Source organism: Balaenoptera acutorostrata, chromosome 10 (assembly GCF_949987535.1).
Source record: "Balaenoptera acutorostrata chromosome 10, mBalAcu1.1, whole genome shotgun sequence".
Lineage (NCBI taxonomy): Eukaryota > Metazoa > Chordata > Mammalia > Artiodactyla > Balaenopteridae > Balaenoptera > Balaenoptera acutorostrata.
In genome coordinates this window covers 90,992,408-91,013,994 of record NC_080073.1, presented here as the reverse complement: position 1 = coordinate 91,013,994, position 21,587 = coordinate 90,992,408, and the positions used below count along the sequence as shown (strand labels likewise).

The window sequence follows — 21,587 nt, the reverse complement described above, 5'->3', positions numbered from 1 at the left end:
CTCATATATTACATATATATTTCCTTCCTTCTTCACCAAGAATACTAGTTCTCAAGAACATAGGGGATGATAGAATTAGAATTATCCCATAGTCCTCATTAGCTTTATTCTGCTTTGTTTATTTATTATTTTTTTTCCTCCAACCAGTTTTATTAAAGATAATAAAATTCTATATACAAAGTGAGCTAAACCTGTTGCTTCACACATGACACTTCCCTGAACTAGTGTTTTGATAAGTCAATCCATAGAGTGTCAAAAAGCAGCTTACTATAAAATTAATAGAAAAGTGCCCAGTGCACATTACATGAATGGCCTAATTACTGGAACTCTAATAGTTCTGTAAGATAATTAACGTAAGGTACAATTGAGTCTCTATGACAAGCTGCTGGAGAACTGATACGGGATGTCTTATACGTACAGTAGTTTCAGAATAATAATAGTACTTGTACATACATCACCAGTCATGATTACTGAAAAAGTTAAAAGGATTGTTTTGCAAATGCTATATCCCCATTCTCCTCCCAAATATTTTTAATGGGAATTCTGTATCTACATTGTCAAATCATATAGTCATTACATACTCAGTTTTTCACTTTCAACCCTTATCTGATATTCATTCCATAAATAACTATGTATTTAATGCCTGCCACAGAGACCCCATGTAAATACCCTTTTAGTTATTTTTGGTGGTTTGAAGTATGTTTTAGTAGGTTCCTTAGGAAGGGCCCCTAGGAACAACAGTCTCTTAGTCGTGATATGTTGATACTACTTAGTGCTCCTTATACTGTATATACAGTCAGTTTTGCTGGATATAAAATTCTTGGGTCACATGTTCTTTCTGGCGTAGAGCACTGGTTTCAAAGTCTGGTGGCAGTGTAATTTTTTTCCCTCCTTGTAAGTAATGCTTTCTTTTTGCCTAGAAGCTCAAAGGAGTTTTTTTCTTTTTCTTAAAGTCCAGTAATTTTATTAGAATGTGTCTTGGTGTTGGTTGTTCTTATTGTTCTGGGGTAATGTTCTCAGGTATATAGTATAATCTTCCAATATATGGACAAAACTTTTAAATTTTTTGATGTAAATTTTCTTGAATTATAATTTTTAGTATTCCCTTCCCTTGCCTTCGGGTTTCTTTTTCTTCTTCAGGAACTCCTCTCATTCATATGATAGATTGTCTTTGCCTATCTTCAGTAATTGTTACTTTCTCTTGAATCCTGTGGTCTTGCCGAACTACCTTGTTAGTTCTAGTAGCTTTTTATTCCTTTAGGATTTTATCCATATTCAGTCATTTCATTTGTGAAGAAACCCTTTTGATTCCTTTTCTCTGTGATTGTATGCCTTTTCTTTCCTTATGCCTTAGCAAGGGCCTCCATTACAATATTGAATAAAAGTGGTAAGAATGGCCATCCTTGCCTTGTTTCTCATCTTAGGGAGAAAACATGATGTTAGCTGTAGGTTTATTATAGATATCCTTTATCAATTTGAGGAAGTTCTCCTCTAATTTTAGTTTGCTGAGACTGTTTTCGTGAATGGATTTTGAAATTTGTCAAATGCTTTTTCTGCTTTTGTTGAGATGATCATTTGGTTTTTCTTTTTCAGTGTGTTAATACAGTAAATGTGGTTCTATTTTTAGGAGCTCTGATTCTAGTTGTTTGCTTAGGGGGTGCTAGAAAGGATGATAAGATCACGATTGGCTGAGGAATGGCTTCCTCTTGAGAATATGGGAGTTCTTTCAGGTGTGGTGATTGTGGCCCTGTGGTGGCTTTAAGTCATTCGGTGGCACTGCTCTGCTTACCTGGTTGCAGTGCTAATGCTCACAGGTGCACATGTAAGACCTTCTACTTTGATGTTGAGAGCTGTACTTGAGGTCATAACCTGTAGGTAACTCTGGAAGCCAATTGCTGTGAGGACAGGGGACTCAAATCATTGTTTGTCCATCTTTAATTATGGAGATCAGCTTTTTCTAGGCTCCTTTCACCTTTGATTTATAGGTTTTCTTTGGAAAAGTCACTTTTTTTTTTTTTAAAGTTTTACACAAATGCTCCATGACTTTGGTTGCTCGTGTTCCCTTTCCCATGTATGAATTACATCTTCTCTGGCATTTTGGGAAGGCGCAGAGGTGTTTCTGTTCATTTGGTCATCTCAGCTCTCTGCTGGGATCAAAGTACATAATTTGGCTTTACCTTTTAGAAGGAGTAAGAATATAGTAAATCTCCACACCTGTTTTTCGTGTTTTAAGTAAGGCACTGGCGCCAGCGGCTGCTATGGTTCCAGTTGTAACCTGCTCCTCCACAGCAGTGTTTCTGCAGTAATTCTGAACATAATCCTCTTATTTCTTTCAAGTCCCAATTCTTTTTTTTTTCTAGCTTCAAATTAAGGATTTTTTATATTATTTATGTGACCATAACAGTCTAATTTTTTTTTTCATGTGTAAAAATACAGGTAATATGTAGTACCTTATTAGTTCTGAGATAAAAATGAGGCAATATCAGTCTAACAGAGTGTTGGTTTTCTCTCTTTTTCTTATATATGTATAGGTATGTATGTGTATACTGTTGTGCATTAGTAAAATATAGTTACTTAAAGGGCCAATTAACTGATTAATTTCAGTAGAATTCAGAGAAAAATCTCCAGAGGGAAGTGGAACCTTTAAATTAACCACAGATGTCAGCTAGCCTTAATAATTAAAAAAGCATCCCAAGAATGACATGCTTTGTTTATACATATAAAGGGAAATGGATAATTAATAGGATTATACAGTTAAAGCAAACCAAATCTTTCTTTTCATCCTTAAGGTATATAATTTTTCACCCCACATATTTCTTACTTGCTACATAGTGATTGTTCCACATGTATTAGTTGATTAAATAAAATTTTTTAAATTGCTGCAGTCCTCTGTGTTGTTTTTCGTGTATACATACAGCCTTTTCATTGTTTTTTCTGTTCCCCATGGCGACAACATTGAACATGGAAGAGACACTCTGAACATGTTGTTTTGTGTGGCCCAGAGGGAGCCTGTAGTCTCTTTCTGTATGACTCTGCTGATAATAATGAAGTAATAATGAAGAAATCCTCTCTTTAGTTTATTATGGTATACTTTGGTGTAAGTCGTGTTGCTAAATGGTGAATGTCATTTGCTTGGTTATTTCAGTTGATAATTTGAATTGATGTCAGTCTGACGTTGGTATCAGGGTGATGAAGGGTGATGAAGTTTGTCCTTTGCTGGCATTGCAAACAGGAAAAACTTGACAGTTTTTTTTCCCCATCAAAATGGATTTTGAAAAGAGTGATGGAGGGGATGAAGGAGAGAGTTGAAAGGAAAACCGTGCTGTTTAAACACAAAGAAAATTGTTCTTAAGAATATGATAGTAATTCTTATGAACTGTTTATTTGATTTGTGAAAGAGTCTGAGGACTTACCGTAAAATTCAAATGTACATAAATGGTGTTGACACTAATCAAAGGTAGTTCCTCTGATTGGATTATCTGTGCTTCTGATGATGAAAAAGATGGATTGCTGCTTAGTGTTGGCCTTATTAAATTTTAGGAGCCATAAGCATGGCTCTTAATCACAACTTTAGTTAATGATTGATTCTAGTATTATTTCCTGTTAATTGGTTTTTCATTCGTTTATTAAGTTGCAAGAGGTTTCTTGAAAATGTACTGTGAGGTGTGTAAAATGAATCATATCTAGGCATTGCCCTTAGGGAGCTTATAGTCTTGTAGGGGAGAGAAATCTATTGGAAGAGCTATTGATTGATATATATCTATTGATATAGTATCAATACTATAGGTCAGTGCTGAAGATTGTAAATCATTTGCCATAAGAACAGTACTGATAATTCCTTCTGAATTAGCTAGTTCAACTTTAAAAATAAGTTTTTTAATAGTGCCCTGAAATACTGATATTCTCTGCCTCTTGCGCCTCCAATGAAACCTCTTGATCATGCAGGAGTTAGAGCTGGCTGAAACGCAGTTAAGCAGCTTGGCTTAGTCTCTTCTGTTGCCTCAGTCCTGTAGGTGTAAATTAGCCAAAGACACAACTCCCGCAGATTCTTATCTTTTCCAGGGCACAAGTGTCTCTTGCTTGGCCACTTATTAATTGTATTATTTTAAATAAGAAAGCACTTTTCTGTTACCTCCTCCAGGGGATCAGTTTTTCCATTAATTAATGCCTCTTTGGAAAAGTGACTTTGAAAAAGATGTAAAAAATTGAAAATTTTGTTTAGGAACCTTTTATAAGCATTTACAACAGCTTTTTACTCAGACTGTTTAAGTCAGTTCTAAATTCTAATTTTTTCTGGGTCTCCCACCAGAAACCAGGTTGGGATCTAATAGTACTGTAGCTCAGATTGTATTCAGGTTGGAACTCTAAATAAGACCAAGTATGCTTTTTCCTTCAGAACTTTTATCCCTGTAATCCCATTTTTAAAAAATAAATTTATTTATTTATTTATATTTATTTTTGGCTGCATTGGGTCTTCGTTGCTGCACACGAGCTTTCTCTAGTTGCGGTGAGCGGGGGCTACTCTTCGTTGCTGTGAGCGGGCTTCTCACTGCGGTGGCTTCTCTTGTTGCGGAGCACGGGCTCTAGGTGCGCAGACTTAGCAGTTGCGGCTCGTGGGCTCTAGAGCGCAGGCTCAGTAGTTGTGGCGCACGGGCCTAGTTGCTCCGCGGCATGTGAGATCTTCTCAGACCAGGGCTGGAACCCGTGTCCCCTGCATTGGCAGGCGGATTCTTAACCACCACGCCACCAGGGAAGTCCTGTAATCCCATTTTTAATTGGAACCAGAACTGTAAATATCCCTCATTCCTTGCTCAAAATATAGATTCCTGTTGTAATTTAATTTTGGTCTTTCTTGGTGAATGTGATAATTAGAGTAAACTATAATGAAATGTGAAAATTGGATGGTGAATTGAATAAATGTAACAGCTGATCAGGGCATCTCTTTTCAGTGTCACTTTATTAAGGTCTTCCTATATACTGATATACTTCGGAATTTTATTTTAAAAAAAACTTCTTTTCTTTTTCCTTTCTCTCTTTGCTCCTTTCCTCTATTGAAGGGTATTAACTTCTAAAGTGTTTGCTATGAGTAGAGTATCGGTGTATTGATTTTAGGGAGGTGAAGTAATTACAGATTTGCTTTTCATTTTATGGGGATAATCTCCATAATAGGAATATACATGTCATATACTTTAGGTTATTTTTTTTTATGTTACTTCTTTTAAGGAAGGAGTGTTTTATTTACATTAACTAGCTTATCAAGAAGAAAATAACTGATTCAAATACTAAGTGCTATGCAAGTCCTAAATGCAGTTTTTTGGGTTTTTTGTTTGTTTTTGTTTGTTTGTTTGTTTTTACATCTTTATTGGGGTATAAGTGCTTTACAGTGTTGTCTTAGTTTCTGCTGTACAACAAAGTGAATCAGCTATTTGTATACATATATCCCCATATCCCCTCCCTCTTGAGCCTCCCTCACACCCTCCCTATCCCACCTCTCTAGGTGGACACAAAGCACCAAGCTGATCTCCCTGTGCTATGCAGTTGCTTCCCACTAGCTATCTATTTTATATTTGGTAGTGTATATATGTCAATGCTACTCTCTCACTTCATCCCAGCCTCCCATCCATCTACATCTGCATCCTTACTCCTGCCCTGCCACTAGGTTCATCGGTACCATTTTTCTAGATTCCATATATATCTAAATGCAGTTTTAAATGTAGTGAGGTATCATATATACAGTGGTCTGATTTTCACTAGCCTCACTCATCTTACTTTGCCTTGGATCTTGAAGTTACATAAAAAAATCCACTGAACCTTACACTTCATGATGTAGGGTAGGGAAAAAAATACATACATCTCTTTGTATGTACGCTCTTAGGTTCAGCAACTGGGGCATGTGAATCAAAGTGATAAAAGACAGACTAACGGGAAAAACAAAACAAAACAGTTGTAATTATGCAAGTATGCAGGAGTTAGAATTTGGAGATTATATACCATCTTAACAAAGGGGGTAAAGAGTGGAGAAGAGTTTAGGCAAAGGAAAAAGGGGCTTATTGGGGAGGTGTAGATTATGAGAAGGTGATTAGGAAATATATGATAAATAAGGCTTTTTAGTAAGGCTTGTCATGCAGGTAAGAGTCTGGTGATAAGAGCTGTCTCTGGAGTAGTTCTCTTCCTGGTACTAGAGAGGGAGACACCTTTACAAATGGAAATTTATGTCCTGCTTTTATCCAGATGGGAGAGGGGAGAGAGCTTTTTTCCTGAGTCTGCTGTTTCTTAATTGCCTTCATCTCAAAAGAATTCTTATTCCAAAGTGGCATATTTTGGGGTGGCATATTCTGGTCCCCTTAAATGAGAAAAGAAAGTTCTAGGTGATTGATAACATTACACCAGATATTATGAGGCCTACTAATCCTTTATTTGAGCCTGCAATAACTCCTCGCATTTGAACTCAGAGCACTAAAGTTATTTTGCAGCATTTCACTTAAAAAAAATATAATATTAAGGTATATTTTATAATGTACATAATACATTAATATACATTAATATAGTACTCCATGTGTATGATTTATATACACTTGTATGTATTTATGTATTTGAGGTCCATCTCCTTTTTTTTTTAACTGGTGGGTACCTTGATAAAAAGTTTGGTGGGGCTTCCCTGGTAGCGCTGTGGTTAAGAATCCGCCTGCCAATGCAGGGGACACGGGTTTGAGCCCTGGTCCGGGAAGATCCCACATGTTGCAGAGCAACTAAGCCTGTGAGCTGCAACTACTGAAGCCCACGTGCCTAGAGCCTGTGCTCTGCAACAAGAGAAGCCACTGCTCTGAGAAGCCCGTGCACTGCAACGAAGAGTAGCCCCCACTCGCTGCAACTAGAGAAAGCCTGCGCGCAGCAACGAAGACCCAACACAGCCAAAAATAAAATAAATAAAATAAATTTAAAAAAAGAAAAGTTTGGTAACCACTGCTCTGTAAACTTATTTGTTCTTTTTGATGTTCTAACCTTGTACTTAAAATATTGATTTGTATGTCTGTTCAGTTCACATATTTCAAACTTTCTTTTTTGGTCTTTTTAACTTCCTGTGTATTCCTTGAGGCACAAATTCCTCTTGGTACCTGACAGACCTCTAAGCATATACTGTACACATAATAGACACAAAATATTTCATTAATGAATTTGTGAAAATCATATATAAAATGAAGTTTTTGATTGTTGTCATTTATTCCAGAAATTTTTGCAGATTCATTGCGTGGCAGTTAGAAATGGTGGTGGAAGATTGAATAGACAAGTTAGAAATATATTGAGAAGTAACAGCTGACACAACAGAAAGAGAAGAATCAATATATATGGCTTACTGAGATTATTTATTATGGGCCCATACAACCTTATGGATCTTGGTAACCCCTGGCTTAGGACATCATTATATCAAGGCAAAGGGCAGTGCTGGATGACTGCCAGTACTGTCTTTACTTTGACCTTGGGCAATCTGCTTAATCTTCTAATCCTCAGTTTCCTCTTTTATAAGTGAAATGATAGAGCTAGAAAGTTTTGGATGTCTCTTACAGATGTGAAATTCTATATCTACTGTGATTATTTAAGGCAATCAACTATAGGTTCAGTTAGATTCACTGTATCTTGTGTAATAAGAAATGTAAGCATGCCATGTATTTTAGAAACATTTCCTTGAGAATGGTTACATATGTTTTGCCTGGCATGTAGGCCAGTGTGTAGGGAATAAAGCTTTGGGAGGTGAAAGAAGGCAAATTAGAATGAATAAGTGGAAGCTATCTAGAGGTAGAGTTTAATAATAACATATGGACAAAAACATGTGTACAGTGATTAAACAGGAAATTTTGAAGTAATGAACTTCCTGCCATTGAGGAAGTAAAGCAGAAGCCACAGGACCATTTATAAGGAATATTGTAGAAAATATTAAACATTTGGGTAAAATTTATTTAACTGGGCCACCTTCCTATCCAAGAGGATGTCTGGGAATGTTGGGGAGCACTGTGAGGTTACCTGAAGTAAGTTAGGGAGGTAGATAGGGAGGAATGTGGCACATGATCCTCTGAAATTGGTCTTTATCCCAACACGATGGCTCCCGAGAAGCTGGTCCCGATGCCCTACCACAGATGCTGGGGAATCTTTCCCTTGCCCTGTTTTGGTGTCAGGCTTTTGAAAACAGTGTTATGAGTGTCTTCTTTATTTTCTTAATTCCTTATCCAACAGAGATAACTATTATTTACAATTTGGAATATTTCCTTTCAGCATCCCTGGCAGGATTCAGAGAGAAGCATCTTCCTGTAAGCCTGAGGAGTCTTTCCCATTCTCTGCCCTTGATTCCCTTTGGAGCATGAGGCTACCCAGGCCCGCCTGGTACTTTCTCACTGTGTTTCTTATCCTCTCGTGAGCGTGCGAGCACAAGTCACCCATCTTCTGATTTCTGCAGGAGGTTCTTCTTCCTGCTTCTTGCCATCCCTCCTGTCTGGTCTCTCCCCCTTCCCCCATCACTTTTCCCCTGTAGCTTTTTAAAAAAAAACATATTTATACTTCTCATTGAAATTCCCTTTTCTATAATGAACCAACCTTCCTTACGCTGTTAACCTCTTCACAGAAGTCTATGTCCTTGTCAATTATACCTCAATGAAGCTGGGAAGAAAAAAAAGTCCATGCGCTATTCTCACCATCTTTCTTAAAGTCACAGAATCCTTTCTTCAAACACAATATTTCACAGACTCTTGATAGGTGGAGCAGATGAAAGCACAGTAACGGGATGTAGGAGGAAGAGGAAGTCTCTGGTCCTGCTTGCTCCGCCCCCTCTGTGTCCCTGACCTGGTCCCTCAGGGACCTCACTGGGAGTCAGCGTTCCACAGCCCTGCATTCAGAGAAGCCGCGTCTCCTTCATAACTGGGTACCCTTGGGTCTCTTTGCACAGGCACATGCTTCTTCTCCCACAGGGCTGCTCTCAGCTGTCCTCGCGACCTCGGCATCCCTGTTCTTCCCCTGCACGCAAAAACCTGGGTTGTGAGGCCGATTTCTTCCTTTTCTCACTAGATTGCGAGAACACCTTGAGGGAAGAGACTATCCTTTTCTTTTTTTTGTTCCCTTGTGTTTAGCATGTGGTGACTGACTGAATGGTAGAATGGAAAAATAAAATGCTGAATTAATGACTTTTAAAAAAATAATAGTTCTTATAGGTGAACCCAGGAACTTGTATGGCAGTAAGCACAATAAAGGAAACCTATTGAACCTGAAATCAAGTGGGAATTTCTTCACTGGTTTTATATGGCCAGTTCATCAGGGAATGGCAACTTGTTATATCCAAATACACTTTAAAGAAATGACTGCTGTGTCTAAAAGGATTAACTATTGTACTATGATAATCTGCCTCAGGTGCCTACTTTGTTTGCCACTGTTATTAAGTGTTGAGAAACTTTTACCCTTCGGACTCCTCTTTTCTAGTGCGATGAAGACCATTCCCCGTGTGGTAACATTCTTTCTTCTCATGGGGCATAAAATGTGCAATTACGTTTTTAGCTTTGTTGGTTAAAATAATATTCAGTATTGTGACCCTGAGATTAAACCCCAGTTACTTTGGATTTGAATGTCTCCAAACAGCCCCAGTTACCTATTTGAATATATCTGTTTGCATTATTTTTTAGACTGATAAATCCTATCAAGACTTAGAGTAACCTTATTTTCAACTTCTGATGGCTCCTAGCCTAACTCTGCAAGTCTTGATAACAGTCATGTCTGGAGACAGTTGCATTGTTGCTGCAGAGTCTTTCCTCCTTGACTGGTTGTTCCAAAATTTAAAAGAAGGGCATCGTGGTTATGGAAATAGATCACAAACATAGATCCTTAGTTGTTTTATCTTAGATTATCTGCCGAGGTGTTTTTATGAGTTTCACATGGCTACATGCCTGCACATAAATACTTAAAATAGTGTCCTCTCACTTGAGTATTTGAATGCAGACAGTACTCACTTGCAGAGTAGTTAAGAGTGCTTGCTTTGCATAGAAACAGATTGGTTTTGACCCTTCTTCCAGTACTGCTGTTTTTAGAGTGGTATCAATATACATTTAGAAATTAAAAAATCAGATGTATATTTAAGAATACTTTTTCATAAAAGAAAATTTTGACTGAAGACTTAGATATTACTATGAGTATTTTTATATAGGTTAAATATCAGTTTGCAGGAAGGATATAAGGAATAAGAGAAATGAACATGGAGAAGAAGCAACATTTCCTCTTTATCTGCTCTGAACTGAGTTTTTCTTGATAGATCCATGAATTTACTACTCTTCTATTAGACTGTGATTTTGTTCACAAGACTCAGGAAAACAAGAGCTGTGAAATATTAAATTGTGTTTCTACTTTGAAGACATTCAATATATTATAATCTGTGTCAATTTCTGTGTTGTTTTCATCAAGAAATGTTTGCTCCAGTGTTTATTACACAATCAAAGCTCAAGTTTGATTTATGTTCTGAAATGTAGGATTCAAGGACTCAGGAGATGCTGGCTGCTCATCCCAGCTCCAGCACTAAATCCACAAAGTGTGGAACTTTGGACCTCGACCATTGCGTCTTCTTGAATGTCAATTTTCTCATCTGTGAGATAATGATATTATATCATCTTTATGTGTTTTCTATGATGCTGTGAATTTTAAGATTCTGTACAAATTATTTCTTTCATTTGGTGCTTGGCAGAAAAGAACAAAAGGTTTCTTTATGTTTTCTTTATTACTCAGGTTAATGCTCTAGACAAGGATACATCTCTGTTTTAATTTAGAAATGCGTTTCAAGAAAATATGAATGATTATATTGAATTAACTTTACATTCAATTTTCATTTAACTGTACGTGCTGCCGAAGCGAGTACTCAATTTTCATTTTAATTGACATCTCAAGGCTATCTAAAATGAAAACATGGAAATTTATAGTATTTTAAAATTTCTTAAGGTATTATTCTTATCAGCATTCATATGTTAAAGGATAAGGCTTTAAAAAATATGTCTGTGCTGGGTACATTTCTAAAGAAAAAAATTTCAGGCCTTATTTCAGGCTTATGAACCTGAACACAGTTTACTAAACAAGAAGAACAGGATGTAAGAAAGGAATGTTTAGAACAAGAACACTCTTTGAGAAATTGCATTAAAACTTTTGGTACTTTATTTGGTCACAGAGTGTAGCGTCAATATTCCATAGCTGGGGTATGATTTTTGGATTATAGTTCTGGTCTACCCTAGCATTTTAAAGCCAAATTCAATAAAAGCATGAAATAATATTGTAAATAAATTATTTAAACCTCTCTATTTTGAAATTTCCTCTTAATTTGCTGGTGTTCTGCTTACTCCCTAAAATCAGCCTTGGACTGTTCTTTCATGACCTGGTCTAGTGTTGATAAAGTTAGCAGAATGCTTTCTCTGGGTTGTTGTATATTGGCTATACTGTTTTCAAATATGTTGGTGACCTTGATGAAGTACATATAAATGCTAATCATGATGATTATTGCTGTTGTAGTATTGTTGGTGGTGATATTACCTTTTTTTTGTTTTTGACACTAATATTTTTTAGCCTATGGGAATGCTTCTACATTGCTAAAGAACCTTACAGTTTTGTACTCAATAAGGATTCTCTCCACACCGTTAGGGATTGTTGCATCCACTATCATCAGCCATCACTTTGGAATACATTTCAAACATCGACCCCCAGCTCTAATGCCAGCCAGCTGAATGGCATCCAGAGACTTGATGGGCATTAGCAGAACCTCGGATTTGGAGTGTCCTATTGGAATTTCCTTCTATCCCAGTACTCAGCTTCTGCTGGCAGCTAGTGGCACCACTTTTCTTTTATCTTCTTAGACTAGGGATTGGCAGCCTCTGGCCTTTGGGCCAAATCTGACCTGCTGCTTGTTTTTAAAAAAGTTTTATTGGAACAGAGATGTACCCATTTGTTTAAGTATTGTGTCTATCTGCTGTTGCTCTAAGGTGGTAGAGTTCAGCAGTTACAACAGAGACCTGTGATCCCCAAAGCCTGAAGTAGTTTACTCTCTGGCTCTTTTTAGAAAAGGTCTGTTAATCCCTGCCTCAGACTCAAAACCTTGACATCACCTTTGATTCATCCTTGCGGTTTCTCAAGTATATTCTAGCAGGAGAACACATCTCCTTTTAACTTTTTTTTTTAATCCTCCACATGTGTTCAGGTCCTCACATCCTTTTGCCTAGGGTATTAAATGAATTTCCCCAACCACTGGCTTCTTTTCCCCGTGTATTTCATTTTGCACCTTGCCACCAGGGTCCTGTTCTCAAAGTTTGTCTCTACTCTGTGTCCACTCTGCCACCAAAATTTAAAGTTTCCCCACTGCCCACTACATTGGAGCCTGTCCAGCCTTTTTTGTAAGGCTCCTTCCACAATATGAGCCCTATGAGTCTCCCTTATATAGAAGTTCTTTCTATAATGAAATGCTTTCCCCTAACTTCCTCCCTTCTTGCCTTTGTCCGTGGTGTAACAACTGCCTGGAGCTTTTCCTGCCTCCATTTCACCCTCTCCGACTGCTGTCTCCCCTTAAAATCCTCTCAACTTTTTTCATAAAGCTTTTTACTGTATTTTTCTGTGTGCATATTCTTTGTCCCTCCATGATATGTTGCCTGTACATCTTTCTGTCACTTTAGGACATTTTACTTGCTGCTGTGTTGTTTATGTCCTTTTACATCTCATCTCATCCATTATAAACCAGAAGCTCGTCGAGTGTAAAGTGCCTATCTTCCTCTTACTGTGGTCCCTTAAACACTCACTATCATGTCTTAGACATGCTTAATAATTAAGTAATTGAATCACATTACTGGAAGCCAGCTTTTTTTTTTATTTTATAAATTTATTTTATTTTTATTTATTTTTGGCTGCGTTGGGTCTTTGTTGCTGCTTGCAGGCTTTCTCTAGTTGTGGTGAGCAGGGGGCTACTCTTCGTTGCGGTGCGCGGGCTTCTGGGCTCTAGGCATGCGGGCTTCAGTTGTTGTGGCTTGCAGGCTCAGTAGTTGTGGCTTGCGGGCTCTACAGCACAGGCTCAGTAGTTGTAGTGCACAGGCTTAGCTGCTCCGTGGCATGTGGGATCTTCCCGGACCAGGGCTTGAACCTGTGTCCCCTGTATTGGCTGGGAGATTCTTAACCACTGCGCCACCAGGGAAACCCTGGAAGCCAGCTTTTTAATTTGGATGTAATAATTGGTTACCTCACAGACCCTTGAACATTTGGCAGTGATTCTAGGTGCATAGTTAAAGTTTGTGAAGAAACCAGATGTTATTTCCTTGTACATGTTATTAATGTAAATGGAAAGATTTTTTTGCTTGATAAGGTATTTCACATTTACTACAAGAAAACTATTTGTGTGCAATGGTGTGCTTGGTACTGATTAAAAAAAAAAAAAAGTAAAACCAAGTGGCAGAGCCAGGCAGTAATTCTCTTGGATATGTTAAGCAATCTACCAATGTCAGATTTTCTTGATTCTATTAACAAGCTTTTTCAGGATTCCAAATGGAAAAGTTATACCAGAGTACTTTAAGAAGTTACGGAATTGAAATGCTTGTGGATGCTGTTAAACTAGTATTTTGTCCTCTGCCCGTTCATTCATTTAATCATTCTCTGCATACTTCCCAGGGGTTTTGGCGTGGCTGTTGATCACCCATAGCTAGTTCTGTTAACCATCCCCTGCCACCTTTTTTAGGCTTTCAGTTCTGAATTTGTAGCCTTGAAAAAGTTGACAGAAACAAAAAAGGGTGCCAGGCACAGAGACTTTTCACTTCATGGTGGTGTAGTCTAAAAGTTACAAGTCTAGAAACTGGACTGCTGACTCCCTTAGCTTTCTCAGTTGGTTTCAGAAACCTAGACATTGCCCGGGGTGGGGGGCTCAGAAACACAGTTGGTGTACAAAACACAATACCCGAGCAACCAGTGGAAAAAAGTAAACAAAGCATCACAAGTCCCAAACCCACGTACTTGAAAAAGAATTGAAGACTTAAAATTTTAATATAAATGGGTAAAGAATATGAATAGTTTCTAGGAAAAGTTGTTAGCTCTGCTTGGTTTACCGCTGTCTTCTAGCACAGAATCAATGTTTGCTGTATGCATGTGTGCCCAGACAAATGAGTAACACCCACATAAAATATATCCCAACTTCCTCCTAAGTAAAGAAATGCCTAGGGGCTTTCCTGGTGGTGCAGTGGTTGAGAATCCGCCTGCCAATGCAGGGGACACGGGTTCGAGTCCTGGTCTGGGAAGATCCCACGTGCTGCGGAGCAACTGGGCCCGTGAGCCACAACTACTGAGCCTGCGCGTCTGGAGCCTGTGCTCCGCAACGAGAGGCCGCGATAGTGAGAGGCCCGCGCGCCGCGATAGTGAGAGGCCCGCGCACCGCGATGAAGAGTGGCCCCTGCTTGCCGCAACTAGAGGAAGCCCTCGCACAGAAACGAAGACCCAACACGGCCAAAAATAAATTAATTAATTTAAAAAAAAAAGAAATGCCTAATAAAATAACCAGACATGTACACCTTTGAACCAACATTTCTACTTCTTAGAATTTATGTTAGGGAAATTTAGCATAGATTTCGCATCTAGGTTTTTATAATCCAGAAATACTGTCTCAAATATTCAAAGATTATCTATCCATCCACATGTATTTGTATGTGTATGTGTGTGCATATGTCTATCTGCATGTGTATTGTGAAAAAATTTGTAATAGTGAAAAATTGGAAATAACCTAAATGCCTATCAGAACACAAATAGTTAAGCTATAGTATACCCACATTGTAATGTTTAAAAAGGATGAGGTTCCACTGCTGGGTATATATCCAGGATATATAAATACTAATTCACAAAGATATGTGCATCCCAATGTTCTTAGCAGCATTGTTTACAATTGCCAAGATAAGGAAGCAACCTAAGTGTCCCTCAGCAGATGAATGGATAAAGAAGATGTGGTGTATAGACACACACACACACACACACACACACACACACACACACACACACACAATGGAATACTACTCAGCCATAAAAAAGAACAAAATTGTGCCATTTGTAACAATAGGGATGGACATGGAGGGTATTATGCTAAATGAAATAAGTCAGAGAAAGACAAATACTGTATGATATCACTTATATGTGGAATCTAAAAAATAAAACAAGCTAGTGAATTTAACAAAAAATAACAGATACATAAAACAAACAAGTGGTTACCAGTGGGGAGAAGGAAGGGGTTCGGGCAAGATAGGGGTAAGGGATTAAGAGGTACAAACTACTGTGTATAAAGTAAATAAGCTATAAGCTATGGGGATATATTGTATAACATGGGGAATATAGCCAATATTTTATAATAACTGTAAATGGAGTATAACCTTTAAAACTTGTGAATCACTATGTTGTACACCTGTAACTTCAATAATATTGTACATCAACTAAACTTCAATTAAAAAAATAAAATACAAAAAAATGGGATGAGGCTGATCTTTAACTAAAGAAACAAAAGGAAAGATACACAAGGTGTATTGGATGGAAGTTGTAAAACAAAATATTGTTTCATCTTTGTGTATTTATAGTGAACACAGGTCTAGTTACACATCATACCTGCATATGAGAGGGATTGTCTAGACATAAGCATAAATAATCTATAAGTTGCAGACAGTCTCTGAGGAACAGAAGTGAGGAGATGTGTGAATTCTCAGGATAGAGGGAGTATTATACTTTCTATTTCTTACTTTTCTGTTCAGTTTTTTCAATGTATATTTTACTTTTATACTGGACAGAAGACTGGGAAATCATGTATGTTTTAATATTAATATTTAAAATAATGAATGATTTAAAATAATTGAATGGCTAATGTCTATCTGGAAAATGTGGTTTTCAAGAACGATTTATATCCTTGAATATTCTATATAAGTATAATTTTTTGTTTTATAATGAGGCTGTAATGAAAGACATTATCAGATTGGACTGCCATTGTGTTGTTTATGGTGTGATAAATAGACACATAGTTCAGAAGTCTTATTATAATGCATTTTTTTGAAGCAGTTGTAAGAAAATCCTGTTTGATGCTAGATGGGCTTGTTATGTTTTAGGGAACTTACGTGCACTAACATCAGTTTCCAAGGGTATGCTTGTGAGGAAAAGAATTAACACTGTTTTCTCTTCAATCTTTTAGAAAAGCTCAAGAGGAGAACAAGAAAGTAGTGCTTGCTGGATGTGTTCCTCAAGCCCAGCCTCGTCAGGACTACCTTAAAGGGCTGAGCATCATAGGGGTAAGCTTGCACCTGATAGGAAAAAAGACAGTCCTACATTGTGAAAACTTGTCATGGCTCCACATTTTATTTTCTATTTCTAGGTTATTTACAAGCTAGGTTACACTTCTGGCTGTCCTTAACATACTTTCCCTATTGCCACGGAAACTTTGTCATGTCTGTGTAACGTCTGAACCTAGCGCGAAAACATATTCTAGGTTCTCTCATTTAAAAAGAAAAAAATCACACAATAAAAAGCCATAGTATGGAATTTAAGGTCGTTAATTATAACCTGGTCATTGTCTGTGTGTCCAGCACTATCTCTTGCCATATCATACTATATAGGTGTCTTTTTTGGAATGTCCCACTTCCATCTTGCTCATCCCCCAAGTCGTGGCTTCACCATTACCCCTTCTCTCAGCCTGCCCTGACCGCTCTGCGCAGGCCTCGATAATCCTGTCTCTGGGTTCCCTTCACTTACTATGCAGTTAACCTTTCATTTGCTCTCTCAGCATTTCACAGAGTCGTATTTTTGGGGTTAACTTATGTGGTTTTTTTAATACAGCCCACCTCTCTTTTTGAATTATTAGCTCCACGCTGACAGCTTTTCAGTCTTTTTTTACACTCCCACCACGTTTCTCCAGCCTTTCCCAAGGTGCCTGAAATACAGTAGGCATCCTTTCAATCAGTGTTTGGTGACTGACTGAATGAAAGAAGCTTCCTTCTGTACTTCTGTTGTTGGTGTGCTTCTTTCCCTGTTGGGCAGTAAGTTCTGTGAAGTCAGGGGACGGCTACTTACTATAATATCTTTCTTATTCTTCGTGGACGTCACTGTTCACAGATGCCCAGAGGTAGTTAGCATTCAGACAGTACTTGCTGACCAAATGGTGGTGTTTCATCCTTCCCTCCATTCTGCTATAGCTGTACTCGCTGTGCTTAGTAATGATCTTCTTTTAAAGGGGCTTTATTAATTTAAAAAAATATATAAAAAGATTGTATGCTCATAGAAAAAATTGTATGAAAAATTGACATCTGGATTGAGACTTATTGGATTTTTTTCCTTATTTGATGTACTACTGATAGGTTCTTATACTGTATTCTCAGTGTAGTGAACTTGTTTTCTGCTGTGAAGTCCTTGCCCCACTGGCAAATTTAATAATCTTTGAACAAACATTCTCATGTTAAACAAACAGAACCTGAATGTTTGGGAACTTTAGTTTGTTTTCACCACTTGTCTGTTTACATTTTGATTTCTCTTGGTTTAAGGAATGAACTGAATATGGACTCCTGAGTTATCTTTTCATGTCAGACTAACTTTCTCCATAAACATAATCCTGCTGTGTTAGGGAAATAGAAAACTAGTTAGAATTCTGTTTTCGAGATAAAGCATGGTAAAAGCTTGGAATTCATCTTTGAGTTCATCTCAAGGAATTAAGTTCCCAGAATAGTAGAATTTCTGTAGTATGGCAAAAGTCTCTTCTCTGTGTACATTATGGTAACATTTCCCTGAACTCCACTGTGTGTTGTGAAGAGCTTAGTGTATGTGAGGATGTTGGGGAGATTCTCAAGGTGGTGGGAGAGAGGATACCCAGTGCTGGTGATACGGAACACTATTTTCAGGGATGATGTAAACTCGTGGGTGTGGCAGATAAACATATTTTTTCCCCATTTAATCTAGCATGCTTTCTGTTTTGTCTCTTTGTCTCATTTTATTACCATTAAAATTCTTTATATTTATTTAGCTTCTTTGTAATTGGAGAAACAATACATGTTTGAAAAAGTGAATAGAAAGAAAATTCATAATCCTCTCACCCTAACACAATAATTATCCCCTTCAAACTTTTAACCTCTGCATATTTTACTTAATTGTAATCTCAAAACTATTTTGTGTCCTTATTTTTCCATGCGATTTTATTCCATAAGCTCTTTAACCATTTTTAAGTCCTGTGTTAATTTTCTGCTGAAGGGTATACCATAAGTTACTTAACTGTTCTTAATTGTTGGATATAAGTAGTTTTCTAATTTTTAGGAAATGTACATCATACAATAATGCTCATAAAGGGCTTTTTAAATTTAAGATCAGTATATTGTGAAAAGTTTTCAAAAGTAGAATTGCACTATCAATAACATTTCGGGGTTGTAGTTTAATCATATCTTCAGCATTTGGTATTATTACTAAAGTATAAGATTGTTCTTTGTCAACATCATTTTATAGAGCATTTTTATCTGTGGCAGCTATATGACATCTATCACAACTGACTCTTTATATATATATAAAAATTATGTACAGGAGAACTGAAAATTTTGAAGAAAATTTGGAGAAGGAAACCAATATTATTTATAATTGGCGTTTGGAGAGATCTATTTCTGAATATAATTGTTGAACTGCTACAAAATCAGAAACCTTCTGAAACATAGTGAGTTACAGTCAAGTAAAGAAATGAATTATATTGGTTTACACAAAGAAAAAACAATGCTGAAGTGTAAAAAAAAATGTGAAGGTGTTTAAATTCATTGACTTGGGAGCCTGTTTTTAGGAGGGTGTTTAGAATTGTATTGCACAGTTGATTTACAGGCTGTGTGAAGACTGTTATTCCTTCACAGAATTTTCCTCACAGAGTTTCTGTGATGGAGGGCGTTAATAGAGGTCGAAGGAAGACCAGCTGTAACTGTATTCTGTGCTTTCACCTCCTGCTAGGATTTGTCTGTGTTGCACCACATACAGGGAGGATGGTCTGCTCTGTTGACCAAGTGATCGAAATAAAAGGCTGCCTTTAGATGGTGAGCAAGGTACTTATTGCACACTTGAGTTAAAAAGACAAGTCTGTCCCATGTTTGCAGATGCTCCTGGACTAAGCATTTAAGAAGATGTTTAATAAGGAAGAATGATATTTGTTACCATCGTAACATTAATTTCCACCCATATCAGCCTTTAGAAATGGGACAGTTAATTTGTTTCCATAATCAGAGAGAGCAGTGTGGTGAGGGCCCTTAGTAATTGGTGATTTGACTCCTGGGCTTTATATTATCATCTGTCGTAATGTCTCCTGAATCTAGTTGTGATTAATATTATCTGTGTGGTGGGATGGAGAAAGAAAATAACAGAATATCAACCAGAAGTAATACCTATCAACCTCTGGGTCCAGAAGAACTGGCTTTGGTGGCAGTAATCTTTAGGCTTCTCCCATCCGGGTTTTTTTTTTATAGCGGGAGAGGAGAAAGAACAGATTTGAAAACGTATATGTGTTGGACAGAAAGACCTTTTTTTAACCAAAACTTTTCCCCTAGCATGATTAAATGAAGTTTATATCCAGAATATAAATTTATAAAAACATAAATTTATAGGTAATCAGTGCAGAATCAAGATCTTTTTCATTTTTATGGGATCTTGAAACATTTTACCTTACAGTGAAAATTTTCATTTCTCTCTTTTATTCAAATAAAATTTATTTATTTACTTATTTATTTTTGGCTGCGTTGGGTCTTCATTACTGTGTGCAGGCTTTCTCTAGTTGCGGCTTGCGGGCTCTATAGAGTGCAGGCTCAGTAGTTGTGGCGCACGGGCTTAGGTGCTGCACGGCATGTGGGATCTTCCCAGACCAGGGCTCAAATCTGTGTCCCCTACATTGGCAGGTGGATTCTTAACCACTGCGCCACCAGGAAAGTCCCTTCATTTCTCTTTTGACAAATACTTATGGTTAACTATTCACCTTGGAATTAGTTTTCATGCAATGTCACTTTTTTTTTTTTTTAAATCACTGCTCTTATTTGTTTACATTGGTTACTCTGTGTCTAGCTGTAGGTAGTTCCAAGATGTTGTGACTATACCTATTGAATGCTACTTTTCTTCTCTTTAGTTTGTTTTTTGGCAGGAAAGTTTCTTTTAGCTTAGTCAACCAGAAAGGATGTTCTGTTTTAAAGTATGGTAGCAAAAAAGAATAATAGACTTCAGAGCTCAGAAAGCCAGGCTTTAAATCCCAGGGCTGCCACATTATTGTTTTTTCTGTTCAGCTAGTACTTACTGAGTGCCTACTAAGTGCTAGCTACTGTTCCAGGTGCTAGGAATGCAGCGGTATATAAAATCACCAAAGATCCCTGTCCCCGTAGAGCTTACATTCTAGTTCTTGGGGAGAGAAATCTGGTTTGAGCCTAGAACATCTTCAGCCTCCTGGAGAATGTGGTGGGATGGGTCCCTAGACGATGGGGAGATTGATCAGCTGGGAATTTCTCTGTAAGGTTCAGATGGAAATACACTTTATGTCCATCAGCTGGGAGTTGTGTTAGGAATAGATGGCTGAAATAGTATTTATTCGCTTGAGTTCTGCTTAAGGTAGTGTTATTTCTCAATTCTTATAGTAGTCATTATTGATAGGCGTGACATTTATTAGGAAGGTTGGTTTTTATTCTGTTACAGGAAAGCATGTTTACAGAATGGTACATTTTGTGTAGATTTTCTGAGCTAATAAAGACTGCATCTGAAATTGGTCTTGGCATTGATTCATTAGGCTTATCTTTGTATAATATCTCTAGAAATCCTAAATAAACTGTGAATTAATAAACAGGTTGTAACATTTAAAGACATTTTTAAAACATGCAATTCAAAGCAGAATACACAGTTAGATGCTGAAAATTTGTATATGACGGAACTTCCTGTTGTGCCAGCTGTGAGCCCTGCAGGCAGATGCATATTTCCTTTGGAGAGCTGAACAAAAATGTGCTTTAACACAGGTGTCCACTTATCTCAGGGACTCTTACCGGGTTGATTTGCAGTGGTTTAAACATCTTGTCAGGCAGGCTGCTCTAATCCTGAAAAGTCAGACAGCATGACGACTCTTTCATATGTGAATGCTAATTTTGAAAATTATGTGTATAAATAAAGCAGCATTTGAAAGAGGATACATTTTAGTACATTTCTATCATATTACTGTATTCCAGAAGGTAAATAAATTCATGAAATGGAATAATGTCACGGTAATGGTGGCATCGATATTGAGGGCAACATTTTAGAAACTCTCCTTCTCCTATTTGTCTCTACTTCATGTCTTCTGATATTTCTTCTTGTCGTGTTCCATTTTTTTTACCTTTAATTATCAAAATGGCAGTATTGTAACAGAATGACATGTAGATTTAAAAGCCCATTCATTTTTGTACCTTCCTAGATCTGTTGTTTTTACTTTTTCATGGCTTCCTCTAGTTTTATCTATATGTGTATACATTTTTCACCTACTGAATTATAAAAAGGTAGTCTAGCATACTAGGAAGAGCATGGATTTAGGAGCTAGGTTACACAGGTTCATATCCCTGCTCCACCACTTA

General features: G+C 37.3%; 1 protein-coding gene across 4 annotated transcripts in view; it reads left to right on the top strand.

The window, feature by feature from the left end:
• Positions 1-21,587, top strand: part of CDKAL1 (CDK5 regulatory subunit associated protein 1 like 1) — a 669,276-nt gene that overhangs the window by 156,931 nt on the left and 490,758 nt on the right. For all 4 annotated transcript variants that reach the window (XM_007197148.2, XM_057555487.1, XM_057555486.1 and 1 more), the window contains one exon: positions 16,196-16,292. In XM_007197148.2, the coding sequence (XP_007197210.2) occupies positions 16,196-16,292 (97 nt within the window). The remainder of the gene's footprint in view (positions 1-16,195; positions 16,293-21,587) is intronic.